The following is a 17,227-nucleotide window of genomic DNA, read 5'->3' as shown; positions in this document are numbered from 1 at the left end:
GCCCCCTGGTGTGCCTCATTGGTGCCCGCATTAGATGGAAAATACTCAAATCCGTAACACAGGTGTTTGACCTCGTTACCGTTGGAGATGCTCAGTGGCGGCAGCGAGGAGCGGAGAAGGTGTGTGTGTGTGCGTGTGTAGCGAAGGGGAAATAATCACATTAAGTCCGGTAGCCTCATCTCATCAATCAACAGAGATGAAGAGAGAGTGCTTAGCAACTGCAGGAGGATCGTGGCATTGGCCGTATCGCGCACGCCGTTTCGACGGGTACGTAGGCATGTCAATGAATTCTTAAGAGCCTCGCTGAGGGATTCTGATAGTTCATTTGAGTCTCGTACTCGAACCAGAGAGGCAAACATCCAAGGATTTGTCTTTTTCTCAAGTGAAGGCCGACATTTCAATAGATTTGGATTGATATCAATTTGGCTTGACAAAGCAGGTTTAAACCACAATAAAAAGGGGCTAAGAAATGATGCTAGTCTGTTCAATAGATCAGACTGAGGGAACGGCAAGGACTAACCACATCAATAAAATGATTGAAAACATTATTCATACGCCTACACATTACCATGCCATATCTACCACTCTCTCCTTTATACCCACAATGCATCAACTGTAAACAAACAGTCAAATATCTGAGCCTATTTACCACGAGGATCTCTGGTTGCTAGTGTCAAAGTTTACGGTCACACCTGGTTGCTATGGTGATGTGCCTTTGTCAAGCTCATGAAGCCTGATATAAACAGTAGAAGAGAAATGACAGTGTGGAGAGGAGACAGACTGGACAGTACTTTACATGAGGGAGGACACTGGTTCCTATAAACCCAACTGACAGACAACTGGGTTACATACCAAACGTTCATATAAAGGGAATAATGTTTTCTATAAGTGAACTAAGGGAAAATAGAATCCTCTACACTGCAGCAAGCCACTTGTACAGCACACTCAACAATACCTTGTATACCTGTACAAGGGCTTATAATAACCTATAATAACCTATACAAGGGCCTATAATAACCTATACAAGATACAATACCAGATGAAGAAACAAACTAAGGTAAGACATCGGCTGAATCTCAAAATCACCCCCCATCCCTTCACCCCTCCATTTTGTTTCAGCAAGGAGGCCTATAAACCTGACTCAGTTACACCAGCACTGTCAGGAGGAATGGGCTTCTGACCAATTGGGAATGTGATGAAATAAATAAAAGCTGAAATAAAATCACTGGGTCTACTATTATTCCGTCATTTAACATTCTTCTTATAAAGTGGTGATCCTAACTGACCTAAGACGGGGAATTATTACTAGGATTAAATGTCAGGAATTGTGAAATACTGATTTGAAATGTATTTGTCTAAGATGTATGTAAACTTCCGACTTCAACTGTATGCATGAGCGTGTGGATGTGTGTGTGCTCTCACCTCATCCACGGTCCAGTGGGCCACGCAGCTGGCCTGCAATCCGGCCACCCCAGGCAGCAGCTTGCAGTGCTGCTCCCAGCACAGGGGTAGGTCCCGTCCGGGTTGAGCCGACATGGCCGACAGGAACACAGACTGGTGGAGGGCCTGCTGCAGGCTATCCAGACTGCTCTCTGGAGGGGGGAAAGAGAGAGGGAGGATAAACATGTTATTCATGTGTTGCCAATGTGACTGTTAGTGAATGAGTGAGATCACTTTCTTTCTCACAGACAGACAGACAGAGGGAGAGCGAGAGAGTGTTTATTCAAATGTAAAAACGCACAGTAGTAAAGTCAAGCGACAGGCCTAAGACTTGAGTTATTTTTTCCTTTTGATTTTGCAGTGTATCAACAAACAAAGCATTTCGCTTTCAGCTTCCTTTCCAATTTTTTATTTTACCTTTATTTAACCAGGCAAGTCAGTTAAGAACAAATTCTTATTTTCAATGAGCGCCTAGGAACAGTGGGTTAACTGCCTGTTCAGGGGCAGAACGACAGATTTGTACCTTGTCAGCTCGGGGATATGAACTCGCAACCTTCCGGTTACTGGCACCAACACTCTAACCACTAGGCTACCCATAATCTTACATTTCTAATACTCTTATGCCATTGTGCCAAATCAGAGGAGTAAAGGAATAATCCATTACTTAGTCCCTTTTGACAGCACAGTGCAGATGCATCTCTCTTCATTATCCGTAGCACACAGCGGTAGATAAGGATGAAGTGCTCCTGAGTTGTTAGTAGGCCAGTGGACTAGGGGATGCACTAATGGTTGTCATGACTGACTGATGAAGAGACCAGCTAAAATGCCCTTTCTATAACCAAGATCCACCCTGAGTTTTGGCAGGCAGCACAAAGTAGGGCAAGCTTTGAGTGTGTGTTTGTGTGTGAGTGGGTCTGTGTGTCAGTGTGTGTGTGTGTGTCAGTATGTATGGGAGAACGAGTGTGTGTGTGTGTGTGAGTATGTATGGGAGAACGAGAGTGTGTGTGTGTCTCAGTATGTATAGGAGAAAGAGAGTGTGTGTGTGTGTCTCAGTATGTATGGGAGGAAGAGTGTGTGTGTGTGAGTATATATAGGAGAAAGAGAGTGTGTGTATGTCTCAGTATGTATGGGAGAAAGAGAGTGTGTGTATGTCTCAGTATATATGGGAGAAAGAGAGTGTGTGTATGTCTCAGTATGTATGGGAGAAAGAGAGTGTGTGTGTGTGTCAGTATGTATGGGAGAAAGAGAGTGTGTGTGTGTGTGTCAGTATGTATGGGAGAAAGAGAGTGTGTGTGTGTGTGTGTCCGTATGTATGGGAGAAAGAGAGTGTGTGTGTGTCCGTATGTATGGGAGAAAGAGAGTGTGTGTGTGTGTGTCTCTCTCTGTGTCTCTGTTTCTGGGTGTGTGAATGTGTGTTTCAGGTCTGTCTGTCCTGACAGCGGGAACAGGGTCAGATACAGGACATGCTGTTTTTCTTCTAGTTGTCTCCTAGCAATGTCTCAACGGAGCAGAGATGAGTTTGACACGCTTGTCAACTGTGACATTTGTCTAGGTTTGCTGCACCGGTGACCAAATATAACTAAAGTCTTGAGCCTACGCTAAAGGGTTTTTAATAGTTAAAGATGATTATTAAGATTAAGATTGAAATCAGTGTGTCATCAGTGTTATATTGCACACAATCATATGGTATAGTGTGAGGGGATTTCTGTGAGAACTGGAATACATGCAGACAATGTGAACAGATATCCTTTCGACTGCTCGTCTGAAACTAAAATGGCCTTTCTATTGCCTTTCTGCTCGTACCTTTTGAAGCTGTCGTCCAATTACATTTTACGGTGTTGTTTGGTATTATTACAAGCAATCTAATAACTTGCATAGACAATGCAATAGATTTGAAGTGCTGTCCAATTAAGATGTTGTTTTTTTAGTTAGATAATGGATAAATTACAGTTTAAGGTTCTAAAAAGATAACAGTATAAAGTCACTTAAATTTGTGGATTTTGAGATGACAAGACCTAATACATTTTTTTTGTATACAATTATTGTCAATTAAACAACTCTAGAGCTCCCTCCATTTAGTTGACTTCCTGCCGACAGCAGACACAGACACAAACCCTGCCACAGTCTGAATATCACCTCCTTCCTGTTTGTGAAAAAACAGGCGCGACACAGAAAGCTTTAATGTCATTACAGGAACACAGGCCTACTTTGATCATACAACTTTGATCATGGTGCCATGGTACAGCGCCCTTAGAGAAAGGATGTTCACGGCACAGCCCCGTAATGGGGAGCGCACAATTACGCCACAACAAAATATAGGGCCGAGAAACTAGACAGGGAACACGGATTGGATCACCTTAGCACAGGGTCTGCAACCTTTATGAATGGAAGAGACATTTTTTTCCCACAAACACAAAAAAAAAGTGTTTAGGGAGCCACACAAGAAATTACAGCCCTTTTCAAGTGCAATAGTGACAATATCTGATATTCAGCACCACGGATAGCAGTCGGATCAAATAAGCATGAAATCTGGTGTTCAGGGTCACAGAGCAGTGAACACAGCGGCAGTCTGGTGAAGTTGCAGGGAGAATTGAATCTCGTGAACATACAGTAAAATATAACATATGCTGTAGGAGTGATGTTACTTTTTGATTTAAAAACCTACCAAAGAAGGACATATTGTTCTCCAGTGATTCATTGAAACACACACATCAAGTTCCGCAAGAAGCTGATTAACACAACACAGATTTTATACACAAGTTTTTATAATGCAAATAGAAGGTTTGATTGTAATCAATATTTATTATAATGTTTTAACTGATAACAAAGTGTCTTGTGTTTCTTTACTTTTATAAATTATTATTGTTCTTTTTGGTACATTTCAAAAACAGAATAGAAATAAGAGACTGCGATTTGAAGTTGCCACGAGCAGCACTGCACAGACATTGAGATGAGAGAGATGCAAGACTTGGCTCTCACACAGTACTGCGCATGTGCACAGGTTCGCTTCACGCTGTTACAGCATGGTAGCTACGGGACCAAAACAGCAAAAGAAGTTAAGCATTGCGCTTCAACGCTCTTAGTTGTTGCATAAATTTACCCACAATGCTGTTTACTTTCTGCATCGATGGCGTATCCCTGAGTCTACCTTTAACATGTATTGTCCTGTAGATTGTAATGTAGCCAAATATAATTTTTGTCAATAAATTTAAAAAAAGACAAATATATGTGTCTTTTGGAGGCGGAAATCTAGCCAGGGAACCACAATGGGCAGTATGCAGCCGACAGCATTTGACCCTCCTATTTTAGAACCAACATCCTCCCCCTGTGTTTTCTACAAATACAACAATAAGGCGTACCATCACCATGCTATTTGATTGGACGACAGAAGAGATCAAACTGAAAAGGTTTTAATCGATGTGAAAGGAACGGGAACATTATTATGTACGTATTTTTAGACAAACAAATTCAATTACCCTGCCCTATTTTGTTCCATCAAAATAACAAGCTCAGGAGAAAATTAACAACGGTACAGTAGTTACCATGGCAATGTTTCTATCTAAAGCAGGGGCTTTACTGTGTTGCAGTGTTTTGAATCTGTCTGCTTTGTTTCAATGACACACACCCCTCCATCTGAGTGAAACTGTGATTTCCCAGCCTTCAGGCTAAGGGGGGAGAGAGAGAGCAGAGAAAAACATAAAGGGCCTTTTAAAGCTCCCCCCCCCCCTTTCCCTCTCCCTGTGGGCATAGCCGAGGAAGCGTCTTGCTCAAATGTTACTGGAGAGAAGAGATGAATTTCAAACGTGTGGAAAGCCAGCAGACAGGAGCACTGGAGATATGTTAATGTCTGGTGGTGTCCATCTTCTGGGGCGGTATAGGAGTGAGGCAGTGAGCTGCAGGGGGACAGAGCAGACATGGTGTGTCTCACTAGGGAGACATCCTGGCTCCAGGGATGGCTTCTCCCTCATTACTAAACATCTCAACGCGTGTGTGTAATAATAATAATCCAAATTAATAATGTGTGTGTGTGTGTTACTGCCAAGAAATATCAGACAGCTTGACAAAGCGTCAGGAGACTGACACTCCACCGTGTGATAATAATTATAATACAAAATAATAATGTGTGTGTGAGACTGCATAAGAAATACCAGACAGCTTGACAACGCGTCAGGAGACTGACACTCTACCGGTGTCCCATGATCTGTGACAGCAGGACCGTGAAGCCTCGTCAAGTTATTTACCTATTTAAATGATTGAGTGTTCCTGATCGATTTACCGACACCTGAATGCGAGAGTTATGGAGTCCAGTGAACAAGTCAGGGCAGTTTGATTCTGTAATGCTGCGAGCCCCAGGACTTCAAACACTGCGCTAACAGACCAAAACAAATGGATTTCCTGGCAAACACTTCTTAAAACATTCTGAGAATCCCCCCGTGGCGGTGAAACGTGCATTTTTTCCATCGCCCAGGGAGCATGAAACTCCTGTCAGTACAAAACAGACCGCTGCTACCAAAGCCTGCATGCACTTTAACCGTATACAGACTACCTGCACACCTACCCCGAGAAACCAATTTGCTTACTGCCGGGTTAGCGCTAGAGCTAACAAAAGCTAATCTAATCTAACGTGTCAGTAACAGCAGACCTCCGGTTTCACATTGAAGCACACAAAGTACATCCACTATCCTGCCCCCAGTGATGAAGGCACTCTTGTGGTCACTGGATTGATGGTAGCAGCACCGCCAGGTAGAAACCAGAACAATTAGTAATGTTTCGCAGCATTAATGAGACGATAGCGCTGACCTCACACTGTGTATTTGAGTGGAACTATTAAATCACGATTAGTAGAATAAGATATTTGTTTTGAAAATGCTTTGATGTTACTTATGATAAATTAGATGGATTCCTGTGGTTATTAGTAAGCATAATCAATTGTGATGGAGTTAATGATAAACTGCCATTGCATCTTCAAATGTAAGTGGGAAATCTAAAAAAGAGTCTGCATCCTCAGCTCATACGGTTTGAAAATGTCACGGACCAGTGGAGTCTACCGACGTTGGGGACGTCCTCTGCAGTTCAGGACCACATCTGACCCATGTCCATGTTCAAGGAGAATACAGTGACGTACAGAAGTTTAATTATCACTGTCCAGACCTGGGATAACTATAGTTTTATGCTTTGTCGAAAGCAACTCATTTTCCAGGGGAACAAATAGTAACTTTGGAGGTGACTAAAACTAATTGAATACAGATCTCTGAAAGTGTCTACTTTTCAAAACAGATCTCTGAAGTGAATACTTTTCTAAACTATTCGAATACAGATCTCAGGAAGTGACTACTTTTCTGAAACTATTGGATTGGCTGCCATCAACTTATGGCAGGGCTACATTTGGAACTGCATGTTGAAGACAGAAACATAATGAATAGAGAACATACAATCTCCTATACTATTCCACTCTATTTGACAATCATATCTGAGCTACACAATATATTTCTATCAAACCAATTAACCAATGATATTTTGTACATATACAGTGTACTAGACTAATTCAAATTTAATGGTTGTAGTTTTTGTTTCTTCAAATATTATTAGTTTTTTTGAGACATGGAGTTGAAACTATATAAAACTTCATTTGACTACCTTGAGTATTTGAAAAGTTGGTATTTTCAAACAAACTACAAAATATAACTATTTTCTGCCAAGGTATGCCACAGTCATCTCTGTTAAATCCATCTCTGCTCCTCCTCCAACTTGCTCACAAAACAGGCCTGATCGGTCATTACAATGGAAGAGAGGGAAGAGGAATCCATTCTGCCATGTGCTTTAGCCAATATACAGCAGTGTCCGTGGCTTCATATTGTCAGTCAAAATTCAAAGGGCTCTTAACCACAGTTCTGAAAGGCTGCGTCGCTGAAGACTCATGTGCGGATGATAAGTAATAATGTGAAGGTGATATAACTGAAGGTTGAATGAAGGTTGAAAGTCTTCACGTGGCACAAAGGGAAGACCTCCAAACAGCAGCACCTCAAATACAGATTGGCATTAATAAATAACTCTCACCTCATAAAAATACATTTCTTGTGTTGTTTTCCTTTAAATATGAAACTGATGATGCAACAATGAATAACAAATGATGGGTGCTCCTCTTTCCACTGGGATTCTCTGCCTCTAACCCTATTACAGGGCTGAGTCACTGGCTTACTAGGGCTCTTTCATACCGTCCCTAGGAGGGAGTCAAAGATGTGATCCTCCTGTCTGGGTTGGCGCCCCCCCTTGGGTTGTGCCGTGGTCGAGAACTCTGTGGGCTATACTCGGCCTTGTCTCAGGATGGTAAGTTGGTGGTTGAAGGTATCCCTCTAGTGGTGTGGGGGCTGTGCTTTGGCAAAGTGGGTGGGGTTATATCCTTCCTGTTTGGCCCTGTCTGGGGGTGTCCTCGGATGGAGCCACAGTGTCTCCTGACCCCTCCTGTCTCAGCCTCCAGTATTTATGCTGCAGTAGTTTATGCGTCGGGGGGCTAGGGTCAGTTTGTTATATCTGGAGTACTTCTCCTGTCCTATCCGGTGTCCTGTGTGAATTTAAGTATGCTCTCTCTCTTTCTCTCTTTCTTTCTTTCTCTCTCTCAGAGGACCTGAGCCCTAGGACCATGCCTCAGGACTACCTGACATGATGACTCCTGACATGATGACTCCCCAGTCCACCTGGCCGTGCTGCTGCTCCAGTTTCAACTGTTCTGCCTGTGATTATTATTATTTCACCATGCTGGTCATTTATGAACATTTGAACATCTTGGCCATGTTCTGTTACAATCTCCACCCGGCACAGCCAGAAGAGGACTGGCCACCCCACATAGCCTGGTTCCTCTCCAGGTTTCTTCCTAGGTTTTGTCCTTTCTAGGGAGTTTTTCCTAGCCACCGTGCTTCTATACCTGCATTGCTTGCTGTTTGGGGTTTTAGGCTGGGTTTCTGTACAGCACTTTGAGATATCAGCTGATGTACAAAGGGCTATATAAATACATTTGATTTGATTTGATGCGACCAAATCACTTTAAAGCTCCACCGCGAAACATGACACGCCATTAGCGTAGAGGATTCCACTTAAAGGCAGAGTGCAGTGAAAAACATGATTTGTCTGAAAAGATAATCATGATAATCATGCCCCTTTAGAGCTAGAAAAGACTGAAATGTCAACCTGTTTTGGTGGGATTGTTTTGGACTGCCTGATGACATCACCAGGTGGTAAACATACCTCTTTGCCAATAACAGCTAGTTTTCCCCACTCCTAGACAGTCCAAGCAAAATTCTTACTTGCTATTTTTGTTTTGATTTCAATTAAAATGGTCAAAAAACAAATCACAGTAAGTTTTTGTTACCCAGAAATGATCTGATATTGATATCTCATATAGAGAGGCAATGCAAACCGTTAACGCTTTTGAAGACAGTATCGTTATATTACATATGCAACTATTTGCATATACCATGGCCAGCATGTAGCCCCAAGGGATCTGCATCCGCTGTGTAACAGCATTGATCTTTCTGCTTTTCTACAAAGAAACACTGCCAACTGTAGATTCATTGCCGAGTCATTGGCTGTTCCAGGTGATTCATCATTGGTAGTCCTCTGGGTCGTTTATAAAATGTTATAAGAAAAGAAAACAAAGTAATGTGGCCTGTACTGTGGTTGTTATGTGAGCTATTATACACATCTAGATACGTTACTCGTCTAGACCTGAACACAAGCACGCTTCAAACTAAGAAGCAGAGGTCATCAAATTCAGCTATTTTGTCCTTCAAATCGGTGTCCAGAATTTTTACAAGCAGGATAGTGAGATAATAGCCACAGCTGAAAATAAAAGATCTGCTCATCGTGCTGCGCATGACTCATCGTTGAGCAGCGTCTGAGAGCCATTGTGTGTGTGTGTGTGTGTGTGTGTGTGTGTTCTGAGTGGCCCGCTGGGACATTGTGACCCTGCATGCTCCTCAGGGGAAGCAGATCAGACGCGTATGTGAAGTGAAGATGCTCCGTCGCCCTCTGTGGGTCCCGCTGGGTCCTCTCAGCTGGGTACTGGGGTCCCGTGAGACGGCCCTGTCACATATTACACACACTGTGGTGCTGGCCGAGGCCTCCAGCTATACTCTAGTTCAGTTCAGGGCTCTCCAACCCTGAGCGCTACAGTGCAACCCTAATCTAGCACACCCGATTCTAATAATTAGCTGGTTGATAAACTGAATCAGGTTAGTTACAACTTGGGTTGGACGTAAAAACCTACAGGATGGTAGCTCTCCAGGAACAGGGTTGGAGAGCCCTGCGTCTAGCTGCTAAAGGCTGGGCAGAGAGAGAGAGATAGTAGAGAGGGATCGTTTTGTGCCAGCCTGCCAGGCAGCACCAGTGGAGTCCTAGGTTTGCTACCACCGCACTGCTAGCAGGCACATACAGAGAGACCTGGGATACAAATGCCATGGCAATGGTCACAGCGTATTATATGGGAGACTACGGGAGACTGGCGGCTTGTCAAGGCTGTTTTTTGTATGCATAGGTCTGTGCCTCCCCAGGCAAAGGAGTCACGTTGTACCTCCCCAGGCAAAGGAGTCACGTTGTACCTCCCCAGGCAAAGGAGTCACGTTGTACCTCCCCAGGCAAAGGAGTCACGTTGTACCTCCCCAGGCAAAGGAGTCACGTTGTACCTCCCCAGGCAAAGGAGTGACGCTGTGCCTCCCCAGGCAAAGGAGTCACGCTGTGCCTCCCCAGGGAATGGGTCACTCTGAGTAGCTAATACAACGATGAATGGCTATGTAGGTTTCGTATGGCTAAGTTGGTAGAGCATGGTGCTTGCAAAGTCAGGGTTGTGGGTTCGATTCCCACGGGGGACCAGTACAAAAAAAGTTTGAAAAAATAATGAAAATGTATGAACTCTACTGTAAGCCGCTCTGGATAAGAGCGGTGCTTGCTAAATGACTAACATGTATTATGGTGAATCACACACAAACATCGTCATGATTATACACAGCAGTGAAAAAACAAAGTTATTTTGACTGAAAAATGTTTCTTCAGAAAATGTATTCAAGAATGACAGCAAACGACAGCTTTTCTTCCAACAAACTGCTGCGTATCCTCAAAATGCAATCCTTTACGGATATGGGTGTTTTAACTCAATGAGATATCACCTCAGCCAAGTGCCATCTTTAAAAGTGGCCTCTGTTGCAAATGGGGGATGACTTGATGAATTGGACCCAGGTCCTCTGTCCAAGTCTGGAAGGTAGGAAAATAAAAGGTTGAAATATGTGCTCGTCTCACTCTCTCAGTGGGGTTGCCTGCAAGGCCCGAGGCCAGCCTACAGTCGTGGCTAAAAGTTTTGAGAATGACACAAATATTAATTTTCACAGTCTGCTGCCACAATTTGTATGATGGCAATTTGCATATACTCCAGAATGTTATGAAGAGTGATCAGATGAATTGCAATTAATTGCAAGGTCCCTCTTTGCCATGCAAATGAACTGAATCCCCCCAAATATTTCCACAGCATTTCAGCCCAAACACAAAAGGACCAGCTGACATCATGTCAGTGATTCCCTCGTTAACACAGGTGTGAGTGTTGACGAGGACAAGGCTGGAGATCACTCTGTCATGATGATTGAGTTCGAATAACAGACTGGAAGCTTCAAAAGGAGGGTGGTGCTTGGAATCATTGTTATTCCTCTGTCAATCATGGTTACCTGCAAGGAAACACGTGCCGTCATCATTGCTTTGCACAAAAAGGGCTTCACAGGCAAGGATATTGCTGCCAGTAAGATTGCACCTAAATCACCAATTTATCTGATCATCAAGAACTTCAAGGAGAGTGGTTCAATTGTTGTGAAGAAGGCTTCATGGCACCCAAGAATGTCCAGCAAACGCCAGGACCTTCTCCTAAAGTTGATTCAGCTGCAGGATCGGGGAACCACCAGTACAGAGCTTGCTCAGGAACGGGAGCAGGCAGGTGTGAGTGCATTTGTACGGAAAAAAGTTTGCCTGGAGAAGACAAGGTGAGCGCTACCATCAGTCCTGTGTAATGCTGACAGTAAAGCATCCTGAGACCATTTATGTGTGGGGTTGCTTCTCAGCCAAGGGAGTGGGCTCACTAACAATTTTGCCTAAGAACACAGCCATGTACAAAGAATGGTACCAACACATCCTCAGAGAGCAACCTCTCCCAACCATCCAGGAACAGTTTGGTGACAAACAATGCTTTTTCCAGCATGATGGAGCACCTTGCCATAAGGCAAAATGTGGCTCGGGAACAAAACATTGATATTTTGAGTCCATGGCCAGGAAACTCCCCAGACCTTAATCCCATTGAGAACTTGTGGTCAATCCTCAAGAGGCGGGTGGACAAACAAAAACCCACAAATTCTGACAAACTCCAAGTATTGACTATGCAAGAATGGGCTGCCATCAGTCAGGATGTGACCCAGAGGTTAATTGACAGCATGCCAGGGATCAACTTCATGTAATTGTCAATAAAAGCCTTTGACACTTATGAAATACTTGTAATTATACTTCAGTATTCCATAGTAACATCTGACAATATCTAAAGACACTTAAGCAGCAAACTTTGTGAAAACTAACATGTGTGTCATTCTTAAAACTTTTGGCCACGACTGTACAACAGTGGAGATACATGCAGTTTGGCCCCTGCAGGCAGCTCCTAAATGGAGCGACAAATTCAAAACCTAGTTCATCATATGAATTACTCCCACATACATGATTGACTGCGCAAGTTTATAGTCAACGTTTCCACTGATTTTTCCCCCAAAGCAAACACAGACTCAAGCCGTTGGGCTATTTGAAGTTGCACCTGGCTTAACAGAGAGACCATCTGTACACTTGTCTGTTTGAATGAGGCCGTCTGTACAATTACAATGCTGAATAAAGTGAGTTTAATGTACCCTCAACAAGCCATAACAAGTCCCTTTCTGAGTGGGATGAAACCTTTGTGTGCCAAGCCCAGATCCAGTTTAAATAGCCTACAAAAAAAACCTGAGCTCTCATTTATCAGCTTGGGAAATCTACTTAAAAAATGTTTTTTAATGACTCGACAAAATATCTAAGATGAAAATACAGCAATAGTGAGTGAACACTTCCAATTAGCCACTTGCTTTTTGGAAATGACATCTGTAGTCATGGTACATTATGAACTGACTGGTTCTTTTAAGAACGTACTCTTAGTGAGTTGTGACACATCCCCTCAACACAGCAATTCCCCAGGGATATCACGTTCCATAAATGCCCTGAAAAGCACTTCGGAGTCTAGTGTACCTTGGGGTCTGAAATGATTGACATCCTAGATAAAGACGAGTTATAATGACTGTACAAAATCAATAATTAAAATACTGAGCTATTTTGTATGCCCAAAGAAAATTGTTTTCTAGTAACTCAATTGCTCAGAGAAAAACTGTTACTGTTACTGTCTATTTGTGCAAATCAACTAAACTAAAAACTAGACATGCTAACCTCTGACCTTTAACAATAACAGGGGAGGTTAGCATGTCTTGGGGATATGGTCTTTGTGTGAATAATTTTGGACCCCGCTATATATCTAGGGGCATTGATCAGTTCAGAATGGTGTCACCATACATTTTTCAGCAGTCTCTGAAATGCTTTTGTCTCGATCAATCTTTCCTTATTGTTTTTTTTGTCACAGTCTTCAACCTGTTACTGTCAGGCCTTGTCCTTTCATTCATCATGACGATAGAGAAAAACAAAAGGGTATCAAAGGATTTCTCCACCTTTTGTTGCCGTCCCTAAATATGTTAAATGAACAACCACTTGACTTGAGTTGCTGAGTCATTAAATTAATATTTACCAGAGAGCCTGAGGCAAGGCTTCCAAAATGCATGAGCAGTTCTGAGAAAAGACAATGAATCATTCAGCTTAGCAGAAAGACTCGTCGGCAGGTGGGAGAAGAGAAATATCCCTGTTTCACAAGATACGTAGGCTTTTTTAACCCCCTGCATTGTATTAACCAGCATGGGAAGTTTATAGAGGGTCATGAGAACCGTCAGTGACTACTTGATGTGCGTCTTTCTTAACTTCTATTCAAAGGATTCATCTAAATTGAGGCGCTGCCTACCGCCAAAAATATAGTAACTGGCTAAGGAGTCAGGAAACGAGGAAGGGAATGACATATAATAGGATCACGACTAAAATAACTTCACCTATAAAACATCGTTGTCTCATCATCATCCTCCAGTGTAGTTGATAGCTTGCCAGGTATCAACAGAATAACACTGTTAATCTGTTTAAGAATGAACATGGAGGAGGAGTAGAAGCGATTCAATTAAATGTGGCTAGCTGAGGGGCATGGTTAGCATTAAGACACTAAACCTAATGACATGCAATCATACATCCAGGTACCAACATTACTTATTCATTTGACAATGACTGAATTGCATATTAGTACTGAATGGTGCCAACTCCAACATTCATAATTCTGAACATTGTTGATAATTTACGAGGTAACGGTTGTAAATAAATCCTATATTATTTGGAGTGACAAGACTTTGAATGATTCAGTCTGGTCAAGTCTCCTCTCTTTTAATACTCACTCAATTCTTAATAGGGAAATTAATGCACTAATTAATGGACTCATTAACTGATTGGATCAAGAACTGACATTTCGAGATCAGGACGTGAGAAAAGGGCACAGAAAAAGAATGTCCTGCCCTGTAATACCAGTCAAGTGAAAGTGACAAATGTCACTTGAGAGATCCTTCAGACAAAATGTATGGGTTGCTACTTTGAGAATCTTTCACTTTGACCTACAACTAATTGATAGATGGCGTTGGGGAACTAACACACCCAGAAAGAAACATTGGGAAGGGAGAGATTGATGGACACACTGATTAATAGGCACCAGCTCATGAACTAAAACTCTGTTGGGTGCTTTAACAAATGACATTCACTTGATGACGCATGCTTACCTTTGTCAATAACATCGCTTTTGAACCAAATTTGTTTCACAAGCCCCAAAACTGGTGTCCCTGAACAACAGATATGAACGTTAATGATTTGAGGGATGCTTGAGGGGGGAGGAAAATGTGTCAAGAAACAGAGTATTTGAATATTGGGGCATCTACAAACTCAGTCAACCAAGTTAACATATCTGCTATTGGGGCTCCCGAGTGGCGCAGCGGTCTAAGGCACTGTGTCTCAGGGCTAGAAACATCATTACAGACACTGGTTCGATTCCAAGCTGTATCACAACCGGCTGTGATTGGGAGTCCCGTATGGCGGCGCACAAATGGCCCAGCGTCGTCCGGGTTAGGGCTTGGCCGGGGTAGGTATTGTAAGTAAGAATTTGTTCTTAACTGACTTGCCTAGTTAAATAAAAGGTGAAATAAATAAAAAGTGGACCTGCTATTCTGATCTACTATTGCTAGAACCATGCAGTCTACATACACCGAGTGTACAAAACATAATAAACAGCTGCTCTTTCCATGGCAGACTGACCAGGTGAATCTAGGTGAATCTAGGTGAATGGTAGTCGGTGTCAAGCACACCGGTTTGAATGTGTCAAGAACTGCAGGGCTGCTAGGTTTTTCACACCCAACAGTTTCCCGTGTGTATCAAGATTGGTCCACCACACAAAAGGACATCCAGCCAACTTGACACAACTGTGGGAACCTTCGGAATCAACACGGACCAGCATTCCTCTGGAACGCTTTCGACACCTTGTAGAGTCCCCATGCCCTGACAAATTGAGGCTATTTTGAGGGCAATAGGGGAGGAAACTCATTATTAAGAAGGGCTAATGAAAGGATCATTTGGCAGTTTGTTGCCCCACTCAAGATCCAGAGCTAAACCTTGGATAACTGTTCTTTGGACAGGGGCCAGACATAACTAATCATAAATAGACATTTTATCATTGTCACAGCCAAGTCACGAAGGGGATTTCAGATCTTAAACACGTTACCCTCTCTGCTGATAGTTCCTCATCAGTTAACTGGATTCAACAGACATGGATATTATCGTTGTGACATGTGTTGATTATTATGGGCTAGCTAGCCCATCAGGGGTTTGGCTGTAACTGCCATTGGACAGACTGACAGACAGTAAGGGGGAAACGCAGACTTCCTCGCCATTTCACTTCTGTGTAGTTGGAGTCAGATGAGAACAGTGACACACTCTGTTCCTATCTACTCCTTCACTCCAGTTCCAGTAGCACGTCTTTCAACAGCAACCCAGGTTCTTCCTCCCTCAGCTCAGAGCACTTACAAAACAAGATGAAATGAAAGCCACAGCCCCTCGATCCCTGGAGATGATGACGACAACGTTGATAATGATGCATTTTTACTAAACGTGCCCCACAGGACATCAAGCTGGCTGTAATTCTGAGGCTGCTCTGTGGCCTGTAGATTTGCATAATGTATTCCTGTGGTTTCTACATGAGGGCTCAGTTCTGTGCTTTGATGCAGGGGACAGGGCCTGATGGGATTGTTGTCTCCACCTTTTATCTAAGCTAAATGCAGGCTAAACTGGAGAATGGAGCAGACAGCCTCCACAAAGAAGTGAAACAAGATGTCGCAGACATGTTGAGGTTTACAATTACTGCAGACCGAGCAATTGACTGTAATGAACATGATGGGAGACAGAGAGCTGGTTTCAAGTGCAGGGCGCAGCTGGTGTTTATTTGTAAAGGACCACAGGAGGAGGTAGGTAGCTGGGTCCAGGGGCAGGCAGAAGGTCATACACAGGAGGAGGCAGGTAGCTGGGTCCAGGGGCAGGCAGAAGGTCATACACAGGAGGAGGCAGGTAGCTGGGTCCAGGGGCAGGCAGAAGGTCATACACAGGAGGAGGCAGGTAGCTGGGTCCAGGGGCAGGCAGAAGGTCATACACAGGGGGTCAAAAAAGGCAACAGTACAGGCAGGGAAAAGGCTAGTAACATCATTCGGGAGCTCAGGCAATAGGTTGATAACAGGAAATCCGATAGGCTAAAGTACAGGCAGGGAATAGGCAAAAGGCATCGTTAGTGAGGCAGGCCAGAACTGTCATACATGGGAGGATTAAATTATGGGAAAACCAGAGCTCCCGAATAGAAGTGTGTCACAAAACAAACAATGCTTACAATGATGGGGTGCAAAGATCTGAACTAAATAGTGTGTGATAATGACATACAGGTGTGTGAACAGGTGATCAGAATTCAGGTGATTGGGATCTGGAGAGTGAGCTGCGTTCAGGGATCTATGTGTTGGAGAGTGTGAGTTGGAAGCAGACTTTACATCAACACCCAAGTTAGTAAATGGAAGGTGAATGGATAGACTAGAGGGTAAAGGATGATCAACAATTCTTCACAGAAGCTTTAGTGTAAATAAAATAAAATTGTATTAATTATGATTCGTAAACAACAGGTGTGGACTAACAGTGAAATGTGAACAACGCAGAGCGAAAGAAAACACAGAAAAAAAGTTAAACTCGTAAGAATAGAAGTAATAATAGATACATAATGAGTAAGGATAACTTGGCTATATAGAAGGGGTACCAGTACTGAGTCCATGAGTAGGGGTATGAGGTCATTTAATTAGATATGTACATATAACTAAGAATAAAATCCGGGTAGCTATTTGTATAAATTGGAAATGCTGGAAATGCCAATACAAAATGTCCGACATTTTTCTTCTCTGGGGCTGAAGAGAAAACATTACCATACCACAAAAAAATCTACAATCAGCCTGTTGCATTTTTTCAGTGACTTTATATTTCTTCTTCCAAATGTGCCCTGTTTACCATTTGCCACTCAAAAACAAATATAAAGTTT

At 42.9% G+C, this 17,227-nt stretch overlaps 1 protein-coding gene across 5 annotated transcripts in view; it reads right to left on the bottom strand.

Annotated features, from left to right (window-relative positions):
• Positions 1-17,227, bottom strand: part of LOC123991379 (lethal(3)malignant brain tumor-like protein 4) — a 123,975-nt gene that overhangs the window by 8,536 nt on the left and 98,212 nt on the right. For all 5 annotated transcript variants that reach the window (XM_046292918.1, XM_046292919.1, XM_046292915.1 and 2 more), the window contains exon 18: positions 1,423-1,592. In XM_046292918.1, the coding sequence (XP_046148874.1) occupies positions 1,423-1,592 (170 nt within the window). The remainder of the gene's footprint in view (positions 1-1,422; positions 1,593-17,227) is intronic.

Source organism: Oncorhynchus gorbuscha, linkage group LG12 (assembly GCF_021184085.1).
Source record: "Oncorhynchus gorbuscha isolate QuinsamMale2020 ecotype Even-year linkage group LG12, OgorEven_v1.0, whole genome shotgun sequence".
NCBI classification, from domain to species: domain Eukaryota; kingdom Metazoa; phylum Chordata; class Actinopteri; order Salmoniformes; family Salmonidae; genus Oncorhynchus; species Oncorhynchus gorbuscha.
This window is presented reverse-complemented; position numbering and strand designations above follow the sequence as displayed.